The 19,310-nt window shown below is 37.0% G+C and overlaps 1 protein-coding gene across 2 annotated transcripts; it reads left to right on the top strand.

Moving 5' to 3' along the window:
- Positions 1-267: 267 nt before the first annotated feature.
- On the top strand, positions 268-15,927 carry LOC143452424 (uncharacterized). Of its 2 annotated transcripts, none has more exons than XM_076953387.1 (16): positions 268-591; positions 3,684-4,145; positions 4,295-4,548; positions 4,870-5,055; positions 5,199-5,339; positions 5,906-6,004; positions 6,281-6,370; positions 6,596-6,736; positions 8,669-8,752; positions 9,160-9,240; positions 9,729-9,833; positions 10,613-10,690; positions 11,926-12,150; positions 12,230-12,592; positions 12,769-12,900; positions 15,359-15,927. In XM_076953387.1, exons 1-16 carry the CDS (start codon positions 311-313, stop codon positions 15,691-15,693), a joined length of 3,057 nt encoding a protein of 1,018 aa, XP_076809502.1. In that variant the 5' UTR covers positions 268-310; the 3' UTR covers positions 15,694-15,927. The 2 variants fall into 2 exon arrangements, with proteins under 2 accessions (XP_076809502.1, XP_076809503.1); XM_076953388.1 differs by lacking the exon at positions 15,359-15,927 and adding an exon at positions 13,883-14,278.
- Positions 15,928-19,310: the final 3,383 nt, after the last annotated feature.

The raw sequence follows: 19,310 nt of genomic DNA, 5'->3' as shown, positions 1-19,310 counted from the left end.
ATACTTATTTTACTGGATGCTGAAGTAACCTTGAAAAAGGAGTAAACGGTATAAAATATTTGCTAATTTTCAACCTAAAATGACATAGAATAGCCTACTACTTTATAGCTTGTACTTATTTAATTGAAAACTAATTTCCTCAAACCAAACATTCACCCTACTGGAAAGTTTGTTTAAATTGAATTTTAAATAGTAAAAATCAACTTTTTGCATACCCGTTCTCCTATGTAACCGCCCATGTTTAACAAAAGGATGCATTATGCATTATTAGGCTACTTACGATGTAATATTCACACTCCAAATTAAATGCATGCGCTTAGAGTCTGATCTGTCTGTTCATCCTAAGTTCATCCTAAGGCTCTTTCACATGGCTCAAGTTTTGAGTGCCGCTAATTGCAATGCAAGGATGATGTCATCAATTCAATCTTACGAAGCATCCAGTTTGAAGACGAGTTGGGATAAAGAGGATTTATTGGGCAGAGGAAGTTTTGCTACAGCTAGAAGATGCATCCATGATGAACTGGGAAGAGTCGTTACTAAATGTTTCAAAGTTGAAGGACTTTCTGTGGACAAAGATAAAGTGATGATGAAGTGAGTTTGACTTATAGTACATTAGATTATTTTTATAGGCCTACTGTAAAAAACGGTTACAGTCGAAACAGTGTATTTTATTCACATATGAATGGAAATGGTTTGGTTTCACATATGGACTTCTATTTGATAATGCAATTTATGCGTTTAACCTATTCTATTCTTCTCTTATTCACCTATTCTTCTATTAACCTTATCTATTATCATTATAATAGGAACATTACAATAGCTTTCTGGTCAAGATATTTGTGCATCAAGGTGCAAAGAAAATGACATCTGTATAGTTTTAACGGTTGACCTTTGTTGCGGTACCATGAGTTAAAAAGAATGAAATGTAGGAAAACATGAAAATTCTAAAGAAGCAGTAAACTGTAGATTGTCGTCACCGCAGATAAGAAGGTAGATGTAGGATCTAATCTGTGGCGCAGTAGCCTGGTGTTTTGCATTACTTGAGGAAATTTGGAACGATTTCAAGGCAGTTTTTGCTGTGTGTTGTATTTTGCTTTACGAACTACTGAAAGAAAGAAAACTGAAAGAAACTGCACGACGTAGCTGTTTAAGATTGTATTTTCTTGCATTTCAGGAAAGTGTATTTCCTTTGCAGTGGTGTTGAACGTAACCATAGACTTGATTTTGTACATAACATAGAACACCATGCGTTCAGGCAGTTATACAGTAGCTGGGCTTGGGTTGTTGTCTATGTCATTTTTATTAATGGTGGCAGTTTTTTTTAGAATATAAATTGTTTTGTCGTTAATATGAAATATCGAATTCATTTGACCATAAATTCGTTTTAAGAAAGTTTATAGTTTCGTTGTTTTCAATTGAGTACTCAACCAGTTGCTATGTTTGTTTTCCCACTTTCATCAATTTCAAAACTTTCCTTCGCCTGATTCTTTTTGTCAGCAAGAGCTCATCTGTGGGCATAGTACCAGCGTTACTATGATATCGACATGTTACCCGTTCCGCAAAGACATAATTCCTTTTCAATGTAATTGAATTGTATAATTAGGAGAAGTGGCTCCTAAATGCCCACTACCGACACGATAAGTTTTATATAATGACCGCTACACTGTAACAACCAACATAGCGTGACTTCAAACGCTTTGTTTCAGTTAACTCATTGATGATTTCTTGTTTATTATTGCATCACACTTATAATACGTTTATGGCCTTCAATCTCTCCCGGTGGCAAAAATTGAGTGGGTGTGCATAACATTGACAATTATATCATCTTCAATGCATGCAAACTTTCACACTCGCGGATGCCACCTAATTCTTGCCCCTCTGTTTCATTGCCGCTGCCCATCCTGTTTACGCTGGTGACTTTAACCGACACCATGTTAACTGGCGATATGATGTCACCTAATTCGTTGCCTCTGTTAACGTGGCGACTTTATCTACCATTGTGTTAACTTGGGATATAACTACATTGACACTGATGGAGAATGCCCGGCTTCTTGGGCAGCCGACAACAACCTGGTCCTTCTCTTCAGCAAAATGGAGGAAGCGATTTTCTCCCCCAGAAGCTGGAGAACAGGAACTAACCCCGACCTGGCGCTCACGAGTGTTGATGATGACGAACATCTATCAAACATAAGTGTGCTTATGAAATGAGAGGTTTCAACATTCACCCTGGTTTGTCACTGTTTTTAAACATTCGACATCAGTTCCAAGTACTTCAGTGAAGAGATGGGACTTCAAAAAGGTCAATGGGAAGCACTTCAGCCTGAATGGCAACGAGTATAGGTCAGGCCTATTGCCATCTGATTACAAAAACCTGAATAAAGTTTACCAAGACTTCTACAGTGCTCTACTACTTACGTCAATGAACATCTCATACAGTCATTGCTCCAACTATTTGCCGTGTTGAGATTCCGAGTATAAGACATTCGACAGCTCTTTTTTGTGCTTCTTCAGGTTTCAATTCTAACAAAGCAGCCTCCATTTTCTAAAAATACATTTGATGCTATGAAGTTTGCGCGGTGGTGGAACCTATTAACACCAACGACTTCTCACAATCCAGTCGAAAGCATGGAATATCATATACAACATCATAGGCACCTAGACTGGAATCTATTTGACTTTCCGCCGAAGGTCTACTCCAAGCTTACACTCCATGCTGACCCTGCAATAAAGCTTTCACTGCGTGACCTCCATTCTTTATCTCTGTCTTATGACGGCACAAAACTCCCCAAAATCAGGAGAAGGGCTTTTGTAGTCGAGAATCCAAAGCATTAGGAGCCTTTAGGGAGCCCAAAAAGCCATTGTTCTACATATTTTTTGTTTGTCCTTTCAAAATCTTCTGACACTTGATCTATGCCCGCGTCCTACCCCTTTCTTGATGTGAACGTGCTGGCCTTCGACAATAAGTTACTGCTTTAGCCTAACCTAACCAGGACATTGAGGGGAGCTTCAAAGCTAAGGAAAAGGTCAGCGCAGTAATTTTAGATTTTAAAGCTGTCTCCAACACATTATGGCACAATGGCCTTGCCTACAAGTTGCTCTGTCTGCTCAGAATGTTGCTTCAAGTTGTCTGTCTGCTCCCAGATAGACAAATGGACCGCATGGTCATGGAGCCTTTTAAAAGTCGAAGCTTTACTCACACCATCCCCAGGTGAATGGCATTGAAGGAGGCTGCAAAGTCTAATAAACAGCGTCTCACAGTGATCGATCTTGGCTCATCATTTTACACATCTACACTGATGACTTACTGAAGACAAAGACGATAAAAGCATAATCATAGTATCAACTGTGTCTGTCTGTTTTACGATATGCCAGATATTAGACACCACATACCATCATCCAGCCATATCATGGTAAAGCCACGCGTCTATGCTTGTGAGGGCAGATTTTGTAGAGCAGTGATACTTGCTAATTCCTCAATTTGCTACAATAGATTGATAAAAAGCTTGTTATGACATAGTCAATGACTTGCTTCGGCTCGACTATTCAAATATCGTGATTTTAATCAAGTTGACGTTATTGTAAATCCATAAAACAGTGTCTATTGTGACGTCAACACCAGATAAAAAGTAGAAAAAATCAAATTTACTTGACTTAATTTTCAGGTTTATCACTTGCATTTTCAGTGTTGAGAGAGAAATGAAAGTTCTTTATCGTCTCAAACATCAACACATTGTTGCTGTTCATGGTATCACAGAATGGAGCAATTGTGTTGGAATCATCATGGAATATGTTGAAGCTGGCAACTTGGACTTCTTTCTCTGGCTCCCCGGAAATATAGCGGACATACCATTGCTCCTACAGCTCCGATTTGCCCATCAAATAAGTGATGGCTTACGTTACTTGCACCACCATGATAAGAAAAGATCCTACTTACATTGCGACCTGAAACCAGAAAACATTTTGCTCACACCAGACATGATGGTGAAGATTGCAGATTTTGGCTCCGTTGCTATTGCCACGGCAACAGGAGTTACAGGAGGATCTTTTACAATAACTTCAACTACTCAGCATACTCCATTCTACACTGCACCAGAGCTTTTGGGAAACATACTAAGTGATAAAAAGCCAAGCATGGATGTGTATAGGTGGGAAAGAGTTTTCTTATTTTTGTGAATGTAACAGCTTGAAGTGCCAGTGAAAGAATTATTTATACATTTGTTGCTGTTGTAAAAGTTTCCAACATAAGTTAAAACAGTGAGGTAAGAGTAAAACAACATTCTTTTATATATTTTAGCTATGGGATGGTGCTCTATGCAATCCTCACCAGGCATCCTGCATTTTCTTCTGATGATCTTTTTCCTCCAAACCCAGCCTTAATTACCCATCTTATAATTCATTGTGGACAAAAACCAAAACAAACATATCTGGATGACGCTGAATCATCATTGAAAGAAAAACCTGAAGATCTTGAGATATTTAAGTTCTTAAAAGATATCATGGTTCGATGCTGGAATTTCGAGGCGAAGAATCGACCAGATATACAACAAGGTAAATAGCACATGTTAAGTATTCTGCCATATTATACCTACATCTAAATTCTAAAGCATACAATAACTACAGTATATTGCCGTTATGTTTAGTATTAAGCACCAATTACATTTGAAAGTAAGGTTGAATGATTGTGTTGTTCTTTATTTGTTGTTGTTAATGTAGTGTTTTTTTTGTTTTTATGATTTCCAGTTTATAATGAAATTGATGATTTTATGATGAATTGATAAAGCACCATTTAAATTTTAATGTAAATATGGATAAAATGTGCTATTTTTTTCTGTATTTGTCGTCGTCATTTTTGTGTTTTATAATTTCCAGTCTATGATGAAATTGATGAAAAACTGCGTTCGTTGAACAAATCTGACGTCACCTACTACATATCTGATCTTAAAAAGAACGAGGAACCTGAACCAACACCAAGCAGTGTGAAAATAGAGCTGAGTGAATTTTCATCTCCGTTTGAAGTAGGACCACAACCATCTACTGCTTATTTGCCAATATCAGGTGTTCCGGTTGCTTCAATGTTTGGCTTTTTAACCAAATGTTGCAATCTTATTATATTGTAAAGTTTTAAACACAAACCATTTATAAACTTAGTATTTATTGAATCAAAAATTTTTTCAATGTTTTATTTTCAAAACCATCAGAGCAATCTTCCTCAACCTCTTCCACATCCATCCAGGATGAAGTAAATGCAGGTCCCACTACTCTCACAACCCGGGAATCCCCAGCTATAAAACAAGCGACATCCCTTGATCAAATTGGTTTGGTGAAAAATGTTGAAACTGGTATATGATTTATTATCAATTATACGATTTGTACCTATCAACCTATACTATATACATTTCCAACAGTACACTACTATACTACATATGCGATACTAACCTATACCCTGAACAACCAATACCAATTATCCAACTTCGGGTTTTTCAGTTGTTATTGCCTATTTAACAACTGAAATATGATATATTATTGATATATGACTGGTATAAACATATGAAATATGATATATGACTGGTACTGGTATAAACTGGTACTGGTATAAACTGGTATATGATTTATTATCAATTATATGATTTGTACCTATCAACCTATACTATATACATTTCCAACAGTACACTACCATACAACATATGCTATACTAACCTATACCCTGAACAACCAATACCAATTATCCAAGTTCAGGTTTTTCAGTTGTTATTGCCTATTTAACATATATTATGTTGGTCATTTGTTTAACGTTTTGAAACAAACCGTTCCTCTAAAGTTTTAAAGGTTTATTCATAGAACTATGTCCAACATAAGTGTAATGATAAAGATTTTTATTGTTTACTCTTCCTTGTTTCATCTACAGAGCAATCAACTTCTGCCACGTCCATCCAGGCTGAAGTAAATGAAGGTTTCTCCACTCTCACAATCCGGGAATCCCCAATTCAAAAACAAATCATGCCAAGTCAGTGTTTTGTTTAAGTATTTATTTGTTTTTTTTTTATTCAAGTGCTTTTACAAAATGTTTTCGATAGAAGTTAATTGCTTAGCCGTTTGCATCATCGCTATTTTTCAAGTTACCAACTTTAGATAAATAAAAGTTAAATCCATGATTGCTCCTTACACCCCAGAAATAACAACATAACAAGTTTAGAGACTGAAGTAGATGTGAGCTTAAAACAAGGCGCACAATTTACTGTGAATACTTTTCATAATCGATTGATTTTAAAATCTTCTCTAGATCTTCACGCTGTCGCAGAAATAAAACTAAAAAATGAGCCAGCAGATGGAGCTGGTGAGACTGCAAGTGATGTTGCCAAAATATCTTCAGGTAAATAGAGAAAGTCGGAGAAAAATATCTAAGTAATTGCAAATAATGAATACAAAACCATTATGTTTGCTTGTGCTCTTCCATGAGCATGATGCGCTTAACGTCATATAACGCACGATATTTCTTCTAAAATTTCGTCTATTTCTTTACGTTTGTTCAGTTACATCCGACATATGCATGTTGACACAGATTTCCATCCTTGACTTTAGCTTGTTTAACCATCAGAGCAATCTTCCTCAACCTCTTCCACATCCATCCAGGATGAAGTAAATGCAGGTTCCTCTACTCTCACAACCCGGGAATCCCCAGATGTGAAACAAGAGACATCCCCTGAAGAAATTGTTTTGCTGGCATCTGATCAAACTGGTCTATGATTAATTATTATCAGTTATATGATTTATACCTAACCATAGCCCGAAGTGTTTAGAAGACCTGAAATATTTCCCTACCTATAAGGACGATTGCTGTCATTTTTGACTGGTTATCTGTAAACGGGTTTTTCAACGTTTTATCTTAATTATTGGTACGAGACAAGCCAGGCAATCATTTCTGCGTGTTTTGTTTTGACTGAAATGTACACAGAAAGCAATCTATTAACGAAAACGATAAGACGAAAGTTAATGAAAACAGTCTATTAACACTCAATTGACACAGTTGTTGCATTTCACGATTGTTAGTTTTTCGGATATGTGTTTACCACATCACACTTTTACACACACCCACTTTCCTACAGCTGGAGCAGAAAGAACTAGATTTGTTTCTGCATGACACAAACCGGAACTCTTTTCTTTTCCGAGCTTGGTGTGCTTCAACACTGGTTGCTGCAGTGCTGGATGTCTGAGCCACTGCTGGGGAGGAAGTTATGGAGCACATTCCATCTTTTGATTTGCAAAACTCTTTTATGAGCTCAAGCAGAAACTGTCTCCTTGATATCTTCAATTTCGTTGTTAGACAGTAAACGATGTAAGCATTTATACAGGCACAGTCGAGTATGTTGAAAAACACAGCAACCGGCCAACGTCTGGTGGAAGTTTTGCTGGTGTGGTATCAAGCCGTCTGGTCCAGCACGTCCACGCCTACCTTGGATTTGTTATAGTACTGTCTCTGGAAGTTTCTTTCTGTGGCCTTCATCGACATTTATGTTTTTGTGCATTGAACTTCGGGCCACATCTAGTCTTGAGCTTGCTGAAGTTCGAAAAGTTGCGAAGTTCTGTTTCGATGAATTTGTTAAAAATTGATCCTTTTCAAAGTCGTTGGCGCTCATCTCATTATTATAATACGAGAAAGCTCAAGATTGCTTTATTTTGTTGGATAAAGGAATTGCATTGCTTAGAATAGTGCACATACATATCACACAATTACTTTTATAGCTATGGGGAATTACCAAAATCAAGACCACAATGACACAATTGTCTATAATAGGAAAGCTTTTGTTTTATAGAAATTAACCAACAGCACAGCAATAATAGTTTTTAAAATTTATAAATTCCAGTATCTCAGAGTTGCTCATGTTTTGTTGAGTCGTATATACTGTAACCAAAACCTGCGCCGGCCCGTTACATCACTTTTAAATTCCGCAAATCGAACTGAGTCGGCCCTAATCATATAAAGTAGGATAAATCTGAACTGTCAGTTGCTTTTTTCTTGCTGTTGCAATAGTACTTTGTAAATGTTATGACACTACCCACACTGGCTTAAACGTGAAGTGAAATGTGTGCAAACATCTTCATCACTCAAACTTCAATAAGCCTGGCATTCCTGTTTAAATTACCCCATTATAATTGATCCATGTTGTAGCTCAGCTACTTCAGATAAACTCTTCTAACATAATTGGTGAAAACTTGAAAACTTAAAGTGCGGGTCAGGTCCAAAATCAAGTGGTCCTTAAATCAAAGAGTAGTTGTCAGTAAATATACTGCAGAAAACTATGTAACGCTTATTTGTGATGTGTAACCGCATGAGCCAAGACTCTATCTTAATCTCGCACCAAACACTTTAAATGTATACAATATGTAAATAAGTTAAATAATTATCTTACCAGGCTAAATTCATTAATTACTAGTGAGGTTAGATTTATTGGGTAGTCTTATCCGCTTAAGTATGTTGAACTACTTATAATTCCTTTTTTTTTTAATGATCGTATTTGCCATGAAAACATTATTGATACTTGAACTTGAATTAAATGACACTTGTCCTTGTAATCGGATGCCAAACTTTTCAGAAATGTTGAAATATTACTTACACATTTTTAACCAGACACAGATTTTCCTCCATGACTTTAATTTGTTTAACCAACAGAGCAACCTTCCTCAACCTCTGCCACATCCATCCAGGATGAAGTAAATGTAGGTTCCACTACAGCTACAACTCAGGAATCCCCAGGTATAAATCAAGGGGCATCCCCTGAAAAAATCGATTTGGTGACGAATGTTCAAACTGGTATATGATTTATTATCAGTTGTATGATTTATACCTATCCATAGACCTAAGTATTAAAAATGACATTCTTGAAAATTGAAAAAAATTGTCCGAGATAAACCGATGTCGACACAAAACGTAGAGAAATTGTAAAATATGTATTGATGTCATATAAGATACATACTTTGACGCCAGTACATACTACTACTGGAATACTACATACTACTACTACATACTTGGAATATTTTCTATTAATTTCAGTATGTCAAGTTAGTAGAACTTATTTAACGAGCACCATTTTTACTGTGTATTATTAACATGAGCAGTTTTCATAATCTTGCCAACTATGTTTTTACTAAATTCACTTCCAGTTGCTCCGACTGTCACAAAATTAAAGCCGGAACATGAACCACCTGATGGAGCCAGAGAAACACGGGAGGGAGCATCTCAAGGTAAATGGAAATTCCAATCAATGAGGCGTAGGCTGAGATTGTGGTTCTGAAATAGTGTAGAGTAAAAACTTTTAAGAAATTGTTATCGAGGGGGATTGTTTCAGTTGAAACATCAGAAGTTTATCCAGTTGTGCATTTGTAGCTATATAGCTTACGTAACAGGCTATCAGCATTATAACACAGTAGTTAAAACGCCAAAACATGCAAACTGGTTTCGATAACTGCCGGTACAAAGTAATCAACTGTAATCTCTTCCAAATCTGGGCATAAACTGTAAACAGAAAATCAAAAAATTTGTATCAGTTGAATAACATGCACCAACCAGCTCCTCATACCAGGCTGGAGCATTAAAGATTGCCAGATTGCATTTTCCCAATCCTTGGACAAATATTTCGATACTTTACAATTCCACTTTCATACAGTGCTGGAACACCTTGCAACTTATGAAAGCAATAATTTATTTCATCTTCTCTTATTTTGATTCACAGAGCAGACAACGTTGACTGGTACAAAGATAATAGAGAGTCGATTCAGAAAGTTTTTCAGATTGTCAAATCGCTCGGTTGATGCAAACAAACCCAATAATCGTTCAGGTATCTTAACTTGGTCTAAACTGTTTTCTGTAAACAAATAAATCAGCAAGTATCACTTTAATGTAGACGCTTGTAACGATCGGATCATTGCTTTTGTCATTTTTTTAATTCGTTTGCTTCCAATTCATTTTCAGAGTGAAGTTTTTTTCTGTCGCAAGAATTTACCAATAATATGTGTTTTTGCAAAATAACATTCCTTTAAAATGACAAATTTCAGAGTTAAATTAACCTCAACAAAAAGTAAAAGTTTATCACATGTATAAGATGTCCTTGGATATAAGGATATTTGTTTCATAAGAGCACGACAATTTTGTGGAGTCTTCTTAACAAGCATCACTTTACTTCACTTCACATCACTTCATTATTAAGGCGTGTTAAATTATTGCTGAACTAAAACGTAACAAATATTTTACTCTCAATCGTAGTATTGTGCGCCATCTTGCGGTAATCGTAGTTAGTAGTTTAAATCGTAGTTTGCTCCAAACAATGGTTGGCATTACTGTCCAAACTATACCGTAGCACAGCGCAGTGTAAAACCAGACTATCTACTCCAATTCTATCTACTTTTTGAGGTTTATTCATTGAATCATACCTCACATGTAATGATTATGTATTTATTAATTATCTACGGAGCAAAGTCCAGGTGTTGTTTCTAGATAAGTTTAAACTATTTCTGTAAACAGGTAACTTATCATGAATCATATTCACGTGCACGCTTATCATAAACACCACTACACTTATGATTTCATCGTTTATTTTGTTCTTAATCTTATTTCTAGCTGTCCAGACTGTCACAGAAGCAATGCCAGAAAATAAACCAGCAGATGGAACAGGTGATGATGATGGAAGGTCTCAAGGTAAATAAATAATCTTGATAGAGTAAGAATCAATGCTAGGACATTTCCTTTTATAAATGTGTGGTACACTATGTAGCAATTTCCATTATACGACACAAAGCTGCCGGGAACAGATTTCTTCCTATGATGCATTTTACCTCTTTAATCCGGAAACCCCACTGTCCGACTCCGACAGAAAAGTTTTTGAACAAATGTTCATATAAATAGCAATAAAATCCGATAAACAGGATTATTAAGAGTGAAGCGAAAATGATTCACGATTGTCCTAGATACAGTGGTTAGTTGACGAAACAATAACCCATTATTATCTACGCATAATAATGTTGCAATTTCACTCTTTAAACTTCTCCAACAGTCTTTATTGATTTAAAATTTGTTTGAGTGTCAAGCAGTACAGCACAGCATTGGGCTTTGTAAAGAAATTTAATCGTGGAGATAACTTAGTGATTAGAGCATTCGTCTTTAATACGGTAGCTCTGGGGTTCGACACTGGGTTGGAACATACAAAAAAAATAATTTTGTTTTAGTTGCTGTCCAGCCGGAAGCTGGGTACTTTAAATAGGAGTAACTGCTTTGTAAACACGGAGCTGCATTTGCAAGATTGATTAATTTTTCGCTTTCTAATAATCCAGATTCCCCGCTAAACCGACGCTTTATGACGAAATAAAGTAGTCCGGATTAACGAGGTCTGACTTATATGAAGGATATGTGATTGCAGGCAATAGACCTGAGGTGGCCAAAGTTAAGAAATGCAAGAACCACAATTAGAAAATCAAAAATCTTCCAAAGCCAAAACATTTGCAACGAAAACAATAAACCTAAGAGAATTATATAATAACAAATGATGCTTTTCGCTCATTTTGTCAAACGTTTTAAAGTTATTTATGCGTTTGCAGCTTGTCAAATGTGAATGGCAAAAAAGTAACGTCACGAAAATTATTTCATTCTGACAACTCTCAAATCGCCAACGACAAGTTTAATCAGTTTCGGCTTACGTCCGGGACTTCCCCTAATGTAATCCAACTGTTATCTTTGGTTAAGACCTTGATTATGACGTCACTAACAATAAAGTCGGCCTGTTCAGATAAAAGATAATTTTATTACCGAGATGTAACATGCCTATTTCTCATCGCTGTATAATACAGAGCAAAAAATTATATTTAATACATCAATATTAAAGCAGGGTTAAAAATTGATTATTTGAAACTAAAATGTTTGATTCCTTTTCAATGCAGGGTTGGAAATTATGAGTGAAAATATCTCATCCATAAATGATCTGATTTCAAAGCAAAAAATAGACGAAGCACTGACGGTTTGTGAAGATCTAAAGTCTGCAATGAAGAGCACCTTCGTAACCGGTGATGATGCAATCGATATCGGAAATGACATCATCAATCTCATGTCGACTCTGAGTCGTGAGAAATATTCACCGACAATATTGACACTTCTGTTGCTTTCAGGTGATCTTACTCAAACGTTAAACATTCTTAAGCACTCAACAAACTCAAGTAAGATTACTCAAAGTTGTATTGTGCGCAGGTGACCTTCACAAACAGATTGATGGTCCTACTGAGAAAGTGAAACTGATGGAGAGATGCGCAGATGAATGTTATCGATTTATATTGCGATACGACGAAAATCTGCAACGAACCACATATCGTCATGTGATTTCACGCATGACTGACTTCGTTCAATTCATCCAATCAGTGAAAGTCAATGATATAAAATTGGAGACAACATCGAAAGTTAAATGTTGGATGACCATCGCATTGTGCCATTATTATCTTGATGAATACTCGCGCGCAATCGAAGTTCTCCAACCGGCCATCGCCACATTGGAATCCACATTCGGCGATGGATGTAGGAAGATGGGGTTGTACTCAGTATGCTGCAATAATATAGGTTCGTATGTTAATTTACAACGTAGTGACCAAATAGCAATTTATGCTTTAAAATTAATAATTAATTAATTGTTGGTTCATAAATTGATGATTATGACGTCATTGTTAATTATGATTGACAATTGAGTTTTTTAATTTTAAAATATTCATCGTAATCATTGATTTATAATTATTTAGGTGGTTATTACCACTTCAACAACCAACCTGAGGAAGCTGAGACGTTCTACATCAAATCATTTCACGCAAGGCAGGAAGTGGAAGATGAGAGCGAGGAATGGAAGATGGAAAAGATTCACCTCACAATTAATAGTAAGAAATAAAAATATTTGTTGTCTTTGTTTAACCTTGGATGATGTTGTCATTGATTACGTCATAGATATTTACGTAATTAAGCCCATTCCTCCTATTGAACATTTCTGGAAATGACGTCACTATGACGCAATTACAATATAAATTCTTAGGTTTTGTTAATTTACGTTTCAAAGCATCTGCACAGCGCGTCATATCCGTTTCTTTATCTGCTACATATTACGTAATAATTAAAATCATAGCGTTACAATTGTCTCGTCTTAATGACGTCATAATAAGCAAATCAAACAAGCGATCTGTCTGTTACCAAACTTTTTTGAGCGCGACCCAAGTCCGTGTTTGATGAACACCTCGCGGCCCAAGCTTCAAACAACGCATTTTAACACGAAGAAATAACGATTGCATGACATAACAGTTGCTAAGTTCGTTTGCAATGTCAGCAATCCACTCTTATCTCAAGTAGCTATGGGCCTACGCTACAGACAGACACAGACAAGCAGTGGTAATCTGATCCACTCGCTATGGAACAATGTATTTTATTACAAACATGGGTTTACATCGCCTTGGTGCAACCCATTTTTGACTCTTCGCGACCCTTGTTTGGGAACCAACATGTTGTTTATTTGTGTTAGCGACCCATACTTTAGGAAGCGCTGTGTTAGACTGTTGCAATCGCTTGAAAGTGACAATTTTTTCTCTATTGTACATATTTGTGTATATTATGACGTCACGTTTGTTTAATCGCGCTCTGTTTAACTGAATGCCTTGTTTTGTTGATTGTTTTGCTAACAATAGTGGAGAAAAAGTTTTGTTTGATGTGCCCGCACCCACTTTCTTGCGTTCCCTCACGGTCTACTCTAGAGACTCTAGAATTTTTGAATCTCGCCTTTTTTTTACGCCGCCTTTGAGTCTCGCCTTTTTCTTTTACGTTACTTTTCCGTCTTGAATTAACACGGCAAGTAATAATTTACTTGTGGTGCAGTCAGCAACTTTAAAGCAAGTGTTGGATGGAGTCAGGGTTTTCTAAAACGTCATGAACTCTCAATTCGTTGTCGCACCTACATAGCCCAGAAACTACCGTCCGATTTCGAACATAAGCTAGGACAATTCCAGCGGTTCATAATCATACGACGTGTCGAGAAGAAATACGATTTCTCTCAAATTGGAAACGCTGACCAGACCCCGGTGACCTTCGATATTCCGCATCAACCAACACTCGATTTCAAGGGTGGAAAATCTGTCCACATAAGAACGACAGGCAATGATAAAAATCATTTTATGTGATGCTTCCGGTAACTGGTGATGGCGCAAAACTGCCACCTTGTGTTGTTTTCAAGCGGAAAACTGAAAGAGAAGCTACTAACCGGCATTGATGTACGAGTGAAGGAAAAAGATGGTTCGATCCCAGTCTAACACGTGATTGGATTGAAACCGTTTGAGCAGACGACCAGGAGGGCTACGTAAGCAACGATCGTTGCTTGTTTTGCTCCGATGCCACCGATAAAGCGAGGTCAAAGGTCAGTTAAAGAAAATAAAAACCGACTTTGCAATTATTCCCGGGGACATGACAAGTATGTTACAACCACTGGACGTTAGTTTAAACAAATCTTTAAGTCGAAATTGCGTGAACAGTGGAATCGGTGGATAGCGGAAGGCCAAAAAGTATTACAAAGAATGGCCCAATTTGTCGGCCTACAATCACAGAAATATGTCAGTGGTATAAGGATGCATGGCAAAGTATACCTGAAGATATGGTGGCATCATCATTTAAAAAATTGTTGCGTAACAAATGCTCTAGAATTAGATCAGGGCTTCCCAAACTTTTTTGCTCGCGACCCTTCACGTTTAAATTGATTAGCAGTGCGAAATATACATTAGTCATTAGTGACATTTATTGAGATGCAAAGACTGAATTCAATCAACCAGAACTCAGAGCCTACTTACTACTTTACACACGTCTAGGCTACTGGAAACAAAAATATTTCTGTTTTAAATATTTCTGTATGTTATAACGTCACATTTGTTACTTAACTGAATGCCCTTGCACAACACATGTTATGATGTACCAGGCTGAGATGGGAAGCATCTGGAGAAATCGCCACTAATTTGCAGTTAACAACGAGATAATCTTTACTTGTGTCAATAACCTGAATGATTTCTGACTGTAGCGATCTTTATCTCGCGAGTTAACTTTGTTCTTATTGCACGTGATCAGTTATTTATTATGGAAAATGACAGGCACCATGTCTATATGTGGTTAATTGTTACATGTTTTCGTATTTTTAATTCGACTAAATTATTGGTTTAATTATTTCCGTTGTTACGTCAGAACATATTTATTGTGACGTCAACATGCGTTTGGATACATTTGTCCCAGCTATACAAGATTTTTGGACTAATTTTTTTTTATCAATGTTAGTTTTGTATAATTATGATTATAATTATTTTTGTTTGTTAGATTTGTGCGACTTGTATCAAAACCATCCAACCATGACGAGGGAGAAAGGAAGTGACGTTTACATCTTTCTTCAAAAACAAAAGCACCTGACGGGACTTCCCCGCTTCTGGAACATGTTATCAAGCTTACGATTGATGATTCTTCTCAATCTGGATGGTGACGTCAAATCCATCAGCAATGAACTCGTCACCATGGCAACGAACATATCACCATCAGCTGATCAACGCAATGACTTATGTGTCGATCTCAGAGCAACCGCCGAACTTTTATCATCAAAGAATGATGAAGAATCAGCGTTGTCATTATTAGAATGTGTGAATAAATTTGAAGAATAATGAAACGCTTTTGTTTCAACGTTACTTGTGTATTACGTCAATCATGTATGACGTCATCTGGTTGTCAATCTATGATTGTTATCGAGCATATTAAGCCATGTTAAGTATTTTATCATAAATTGGCAACTTGATTGTTTGAAACGAATTTTCATCGCAATTTTATCACCACAAGGTGTCTCTGTTACTCTGTGATTCAAACTTGCAGCTGTCAATCAAAATAAATTGATTATGTTCCAACTTTATCTTTCTGACAATATATTATGTAAATCCATATTTGCTTATCTACACATCTAAGTGTTCATCTACTTTCTCACGACATCGAAAGCTTATTATTACATCACACTTGTCTTTTGTTACATATTATCACGTCGTATGAGTATTCCAACTACTGGTCACTTTCAAGAAGATTGAAGCAGAGATGACGGCTTAAACCTCGGTCCCTAAGTCATGGATCGAAACCGTTTATTTGGTCGTTGTCGTCACCGTTTCCTTCTCAGGAGGAGAGCAAGTACAGCTACGTGCCCGTTTTGCCTGAGCATTTCCGACACATTTGCCTCAAGGTTGGTCGCACCATCGACCAGGCAAGTTCCTCTTCAGATTCCACTTTTACGAGAACTTTTCAAGACATCGGTCGCCGTTGCAGACATGGAATCAACTGATTTTCGTTGAAATTAGGGATTTAGTAAATGTGTGACAAATAGGAATGTGTACTGCGCTACAGGTCGTATAACAGTAACATCCGACAAAGTTACATGCCGGCTTGCGGCTGTGTCATTTCCACAGCTGAGCGGGATGGATGGTGAAGTTGATGCTGTTTCAAGGCTATTTCTCGATACTGAACGAATCTCATCTCAAGACGTGAATAATTGCTGGTTAGTAGTTGCTCTAAGGATGACTTGCATACGTTCAGATATACACATATTAATTTCCGGTTGTTTTATTAGTTCAACCGCTTGGGTTAAAAAGCTCGACATGTTAAAATGTTCAAAACGAATACTAACTACATCCTGTTTTCAGATTATTTTCCGAGGCAGATTAATTTCCCAAAATGCAGTTGGCCGATATTCGAATATTTTCCTCCATTGCAGAACAAGGTCAAGGCATTGTCCAAGCAGGAAGCTTATATCCTTGGTGAGACAGAATGCAGAGTTGACCTTGCTCTTAAACTCGACCCCAGCATAACGGGCGCCGTCAATAGAGAATTGAAAGCGCTGAGCGTTCGACAAAAACAACGAGATTGTCCAATTCTAAACACTTGAAACACCATAATACAGCGCATTATGACGTCTATACTATTGTGCGGTTCATCGCTTTGCTTTGACAACTTCATTGTTTCTTTCTTGATTATCTCAAAATCTTACTTCTAACAATGCTGCAGACTTAATGTTCTCATTATTTCCTGTTATTGTCCTGTCCTGTGCACACTGACAATTATATTTCGTCACAATATTTAAATACCTGTATAGCAACCACTTTAAGTCATTCTGGGCTGGACAAGAAAAAATGTTGATCGAAACATGTTAACTTTTATTTAATAAAGTTTCTGTGCCTGCTTTGTTGTCGCTCACTGCTACCACCTGGTGTGTAGAATGCAGCTCAATCTTACCAAAGTTATCAATATCAATGCGAACTTTACATCAACTGCTGTTGCGTAACTTCGTCGTTTTGACCTATATAGCCTATAATCCTATATATTTCGGGTCGTCTAGGGAGCTCATACAATAACAGGTAGGCTATCACAGGAGTTTGATAACTTTACTAATATATACAGTATGTCACGACTAATAGATATAAAATAAAGATTCGAGAGAGATGAATAAATGTAATAGTACGAAACAAACAATTTCTAATAGAAGAAAAGTAGCTTTGTTTATTTTGTGCAAAGTGCTCGCTTTTGTATCGAAGTCATAACTTTGAGACTTTCCTAACTTGTAATGCGAGTGCTGAAAGCTTTTAGCATTGTATAAGTCATGTGTCAGTTAAAGTGGAGGCGGCATCTTTCCCACAACGTGGTAACTTCAACCACAAACTCTATTATATTCCCACCAATCTGACGCCATGTTGCAAAGAGATCACTTTCTTAAAAACAAAACATTAAAATATGGATATGGATATCACAACTTTACCTAAAAGTTGAGCCACGCGCAGACCAAGAAAAGCTCGAGATCGTTTGTCCTCTTCCACGCCCAAATGTGAAAGAAACAAGTGACATCAATGCAACGTTCATTGATTAAGTGAACGTGGCAACATTTTTGTCACACAAGCTCACTCTGGTTCCAATTTCACATTTTGCTCTTTCTAGTAAATGAATGCAACAGACTATTCTGCAGACAACGATGACGTCATAATGAGCTTTAGTACAACGCATAGTGTGACGTCAGAAAATATCAGGTCATTGACTTGACTCGAGTCATATTTTAAATTGACTTGACTAGACTTAACTCGAATCAGAAATAAATGACCTGGTTACATCCTTCTTCGCCTCAAACTAATTTGCCTGCATGGGCAATCGTTCTTAAAATTAATATGAATTGTGCATTTGATACTTTGCGTACTGGTATCCACAATAATAGTGCACACGCAACTATTCTCCTGTCAAGCCCAAGTAACAGCACAGCTCGGCTGTGACGCACACGTTTCATTACATTCCAAACTACATTGGTAAAATCTCAGTCAAATATCCATTTTCTGACATTTGAGGGCAGACTTGAGTCGGCGGCGATGGAGCTCGGTCAGTTTGTTTGAAGAGAAATGACGTGAAGCTAATATGATCGTAGTGGTTCCAGTCCTAGCAGTAACTTGTTGGTCGCCAAATGAGAGGTTTTCGTTCCAACTGCTCTGTACAGCCGAGAGTTGTCAAAACAATAATTGCGCCTCAAGGAGAAGGAACGCGGTTTTCTCCACCAGCACCAACGTGTTTGTTCGCCTCAGATTATAAAGAAGAAAACTCCGCGTACTTAGAAAGTTTAGTGTTTATATTATAGTTAGTTAGTGTATATTATATATGTATATTATAGTTAGTGTAGAAAGTTTATAGTTTATTGAAGGCAATTTGCGCTCAATAACAAAACCAAACGCATAGTTCCGTCATTGATATTTTCCTAGCATGATCAGCAGCTAAACCATAAGGAGCGTCCTTGTTGTAACATGATCTCCAGTTCGATTTCCTTGTCGGTGTCACACCACAATACACTACACGTGACGTCACATCGGCAATAATATCAGAGTCACGTCTGTACACATTTTTATGTGGGGTGGGTAGGTGATTGCGAAAAGAACAGAAAACGTCCTTCTACAAACACTCGCAATAGAACTGACTGATTTTTCTCAAGCAATCTGAAAACAACGAAGCGATGAAATTAACAAGGAAAGTCCCCGTGGGCACGGGTATGGATGGGATCAACGACGCTAAATGCGGCAAAATCAAAAAATGATAATAATTAGTCTGGCCCCAATATAGAAATAAAAGCAAACATTATGTCTCGTGTAGGCTACGACGAAGCAAATCTTGATAATGAGGCGCAAGAAACCAAACACAAATTGTAACATACACGAGCTGTCAACACATCGACATCATGTAAATACAAAGAAAAGCTGAAAAGAAGCAAATCTGTCGC

The sequence above is a fragment of the Clavelina lepadiformis genome, chromosome 4, assembly GCF_947623445.1.
Source record: "Clavelina lepadiformis chromosome 4, kaClaLepa1.1, whole genome shotgun sequence".
Lineage (NCBI taxonomy): Eukaryota > Metazoa > Chordata > Ascidiacea > Aplousobranchia > Clavelinidae > Clavelina > Clavelina lepadiformis.
This window is presented reverse-complemented; position numbering and strand designations above follow the sequence as displayed.

Excerpts from the sequence above, each read along its gene's own strand:
- LOC143452424 (XM_076953387.1), top strand. The coding sequence starts at position 311 with ATGCGCTTAGAGTCTGATCTGTCTGTTCATCCTAAGTTCATCCTAAGG. Across the intron at positions 4,146-4,294 it reads CCAAGCATGGATGTGTATAG|CTATGGGATGGTGCTCTATG; the intron begins GTGGGAAAGAGT and ends TATATATTTTAG. Across the intron at positions 9,241-9,728 it reads ACGGGAGGGAGCATCTCAAG|AGCAGACAACGTTGACTGGT; the intron begins GTAAATGGAAAT and ends TTTGATTCACAG.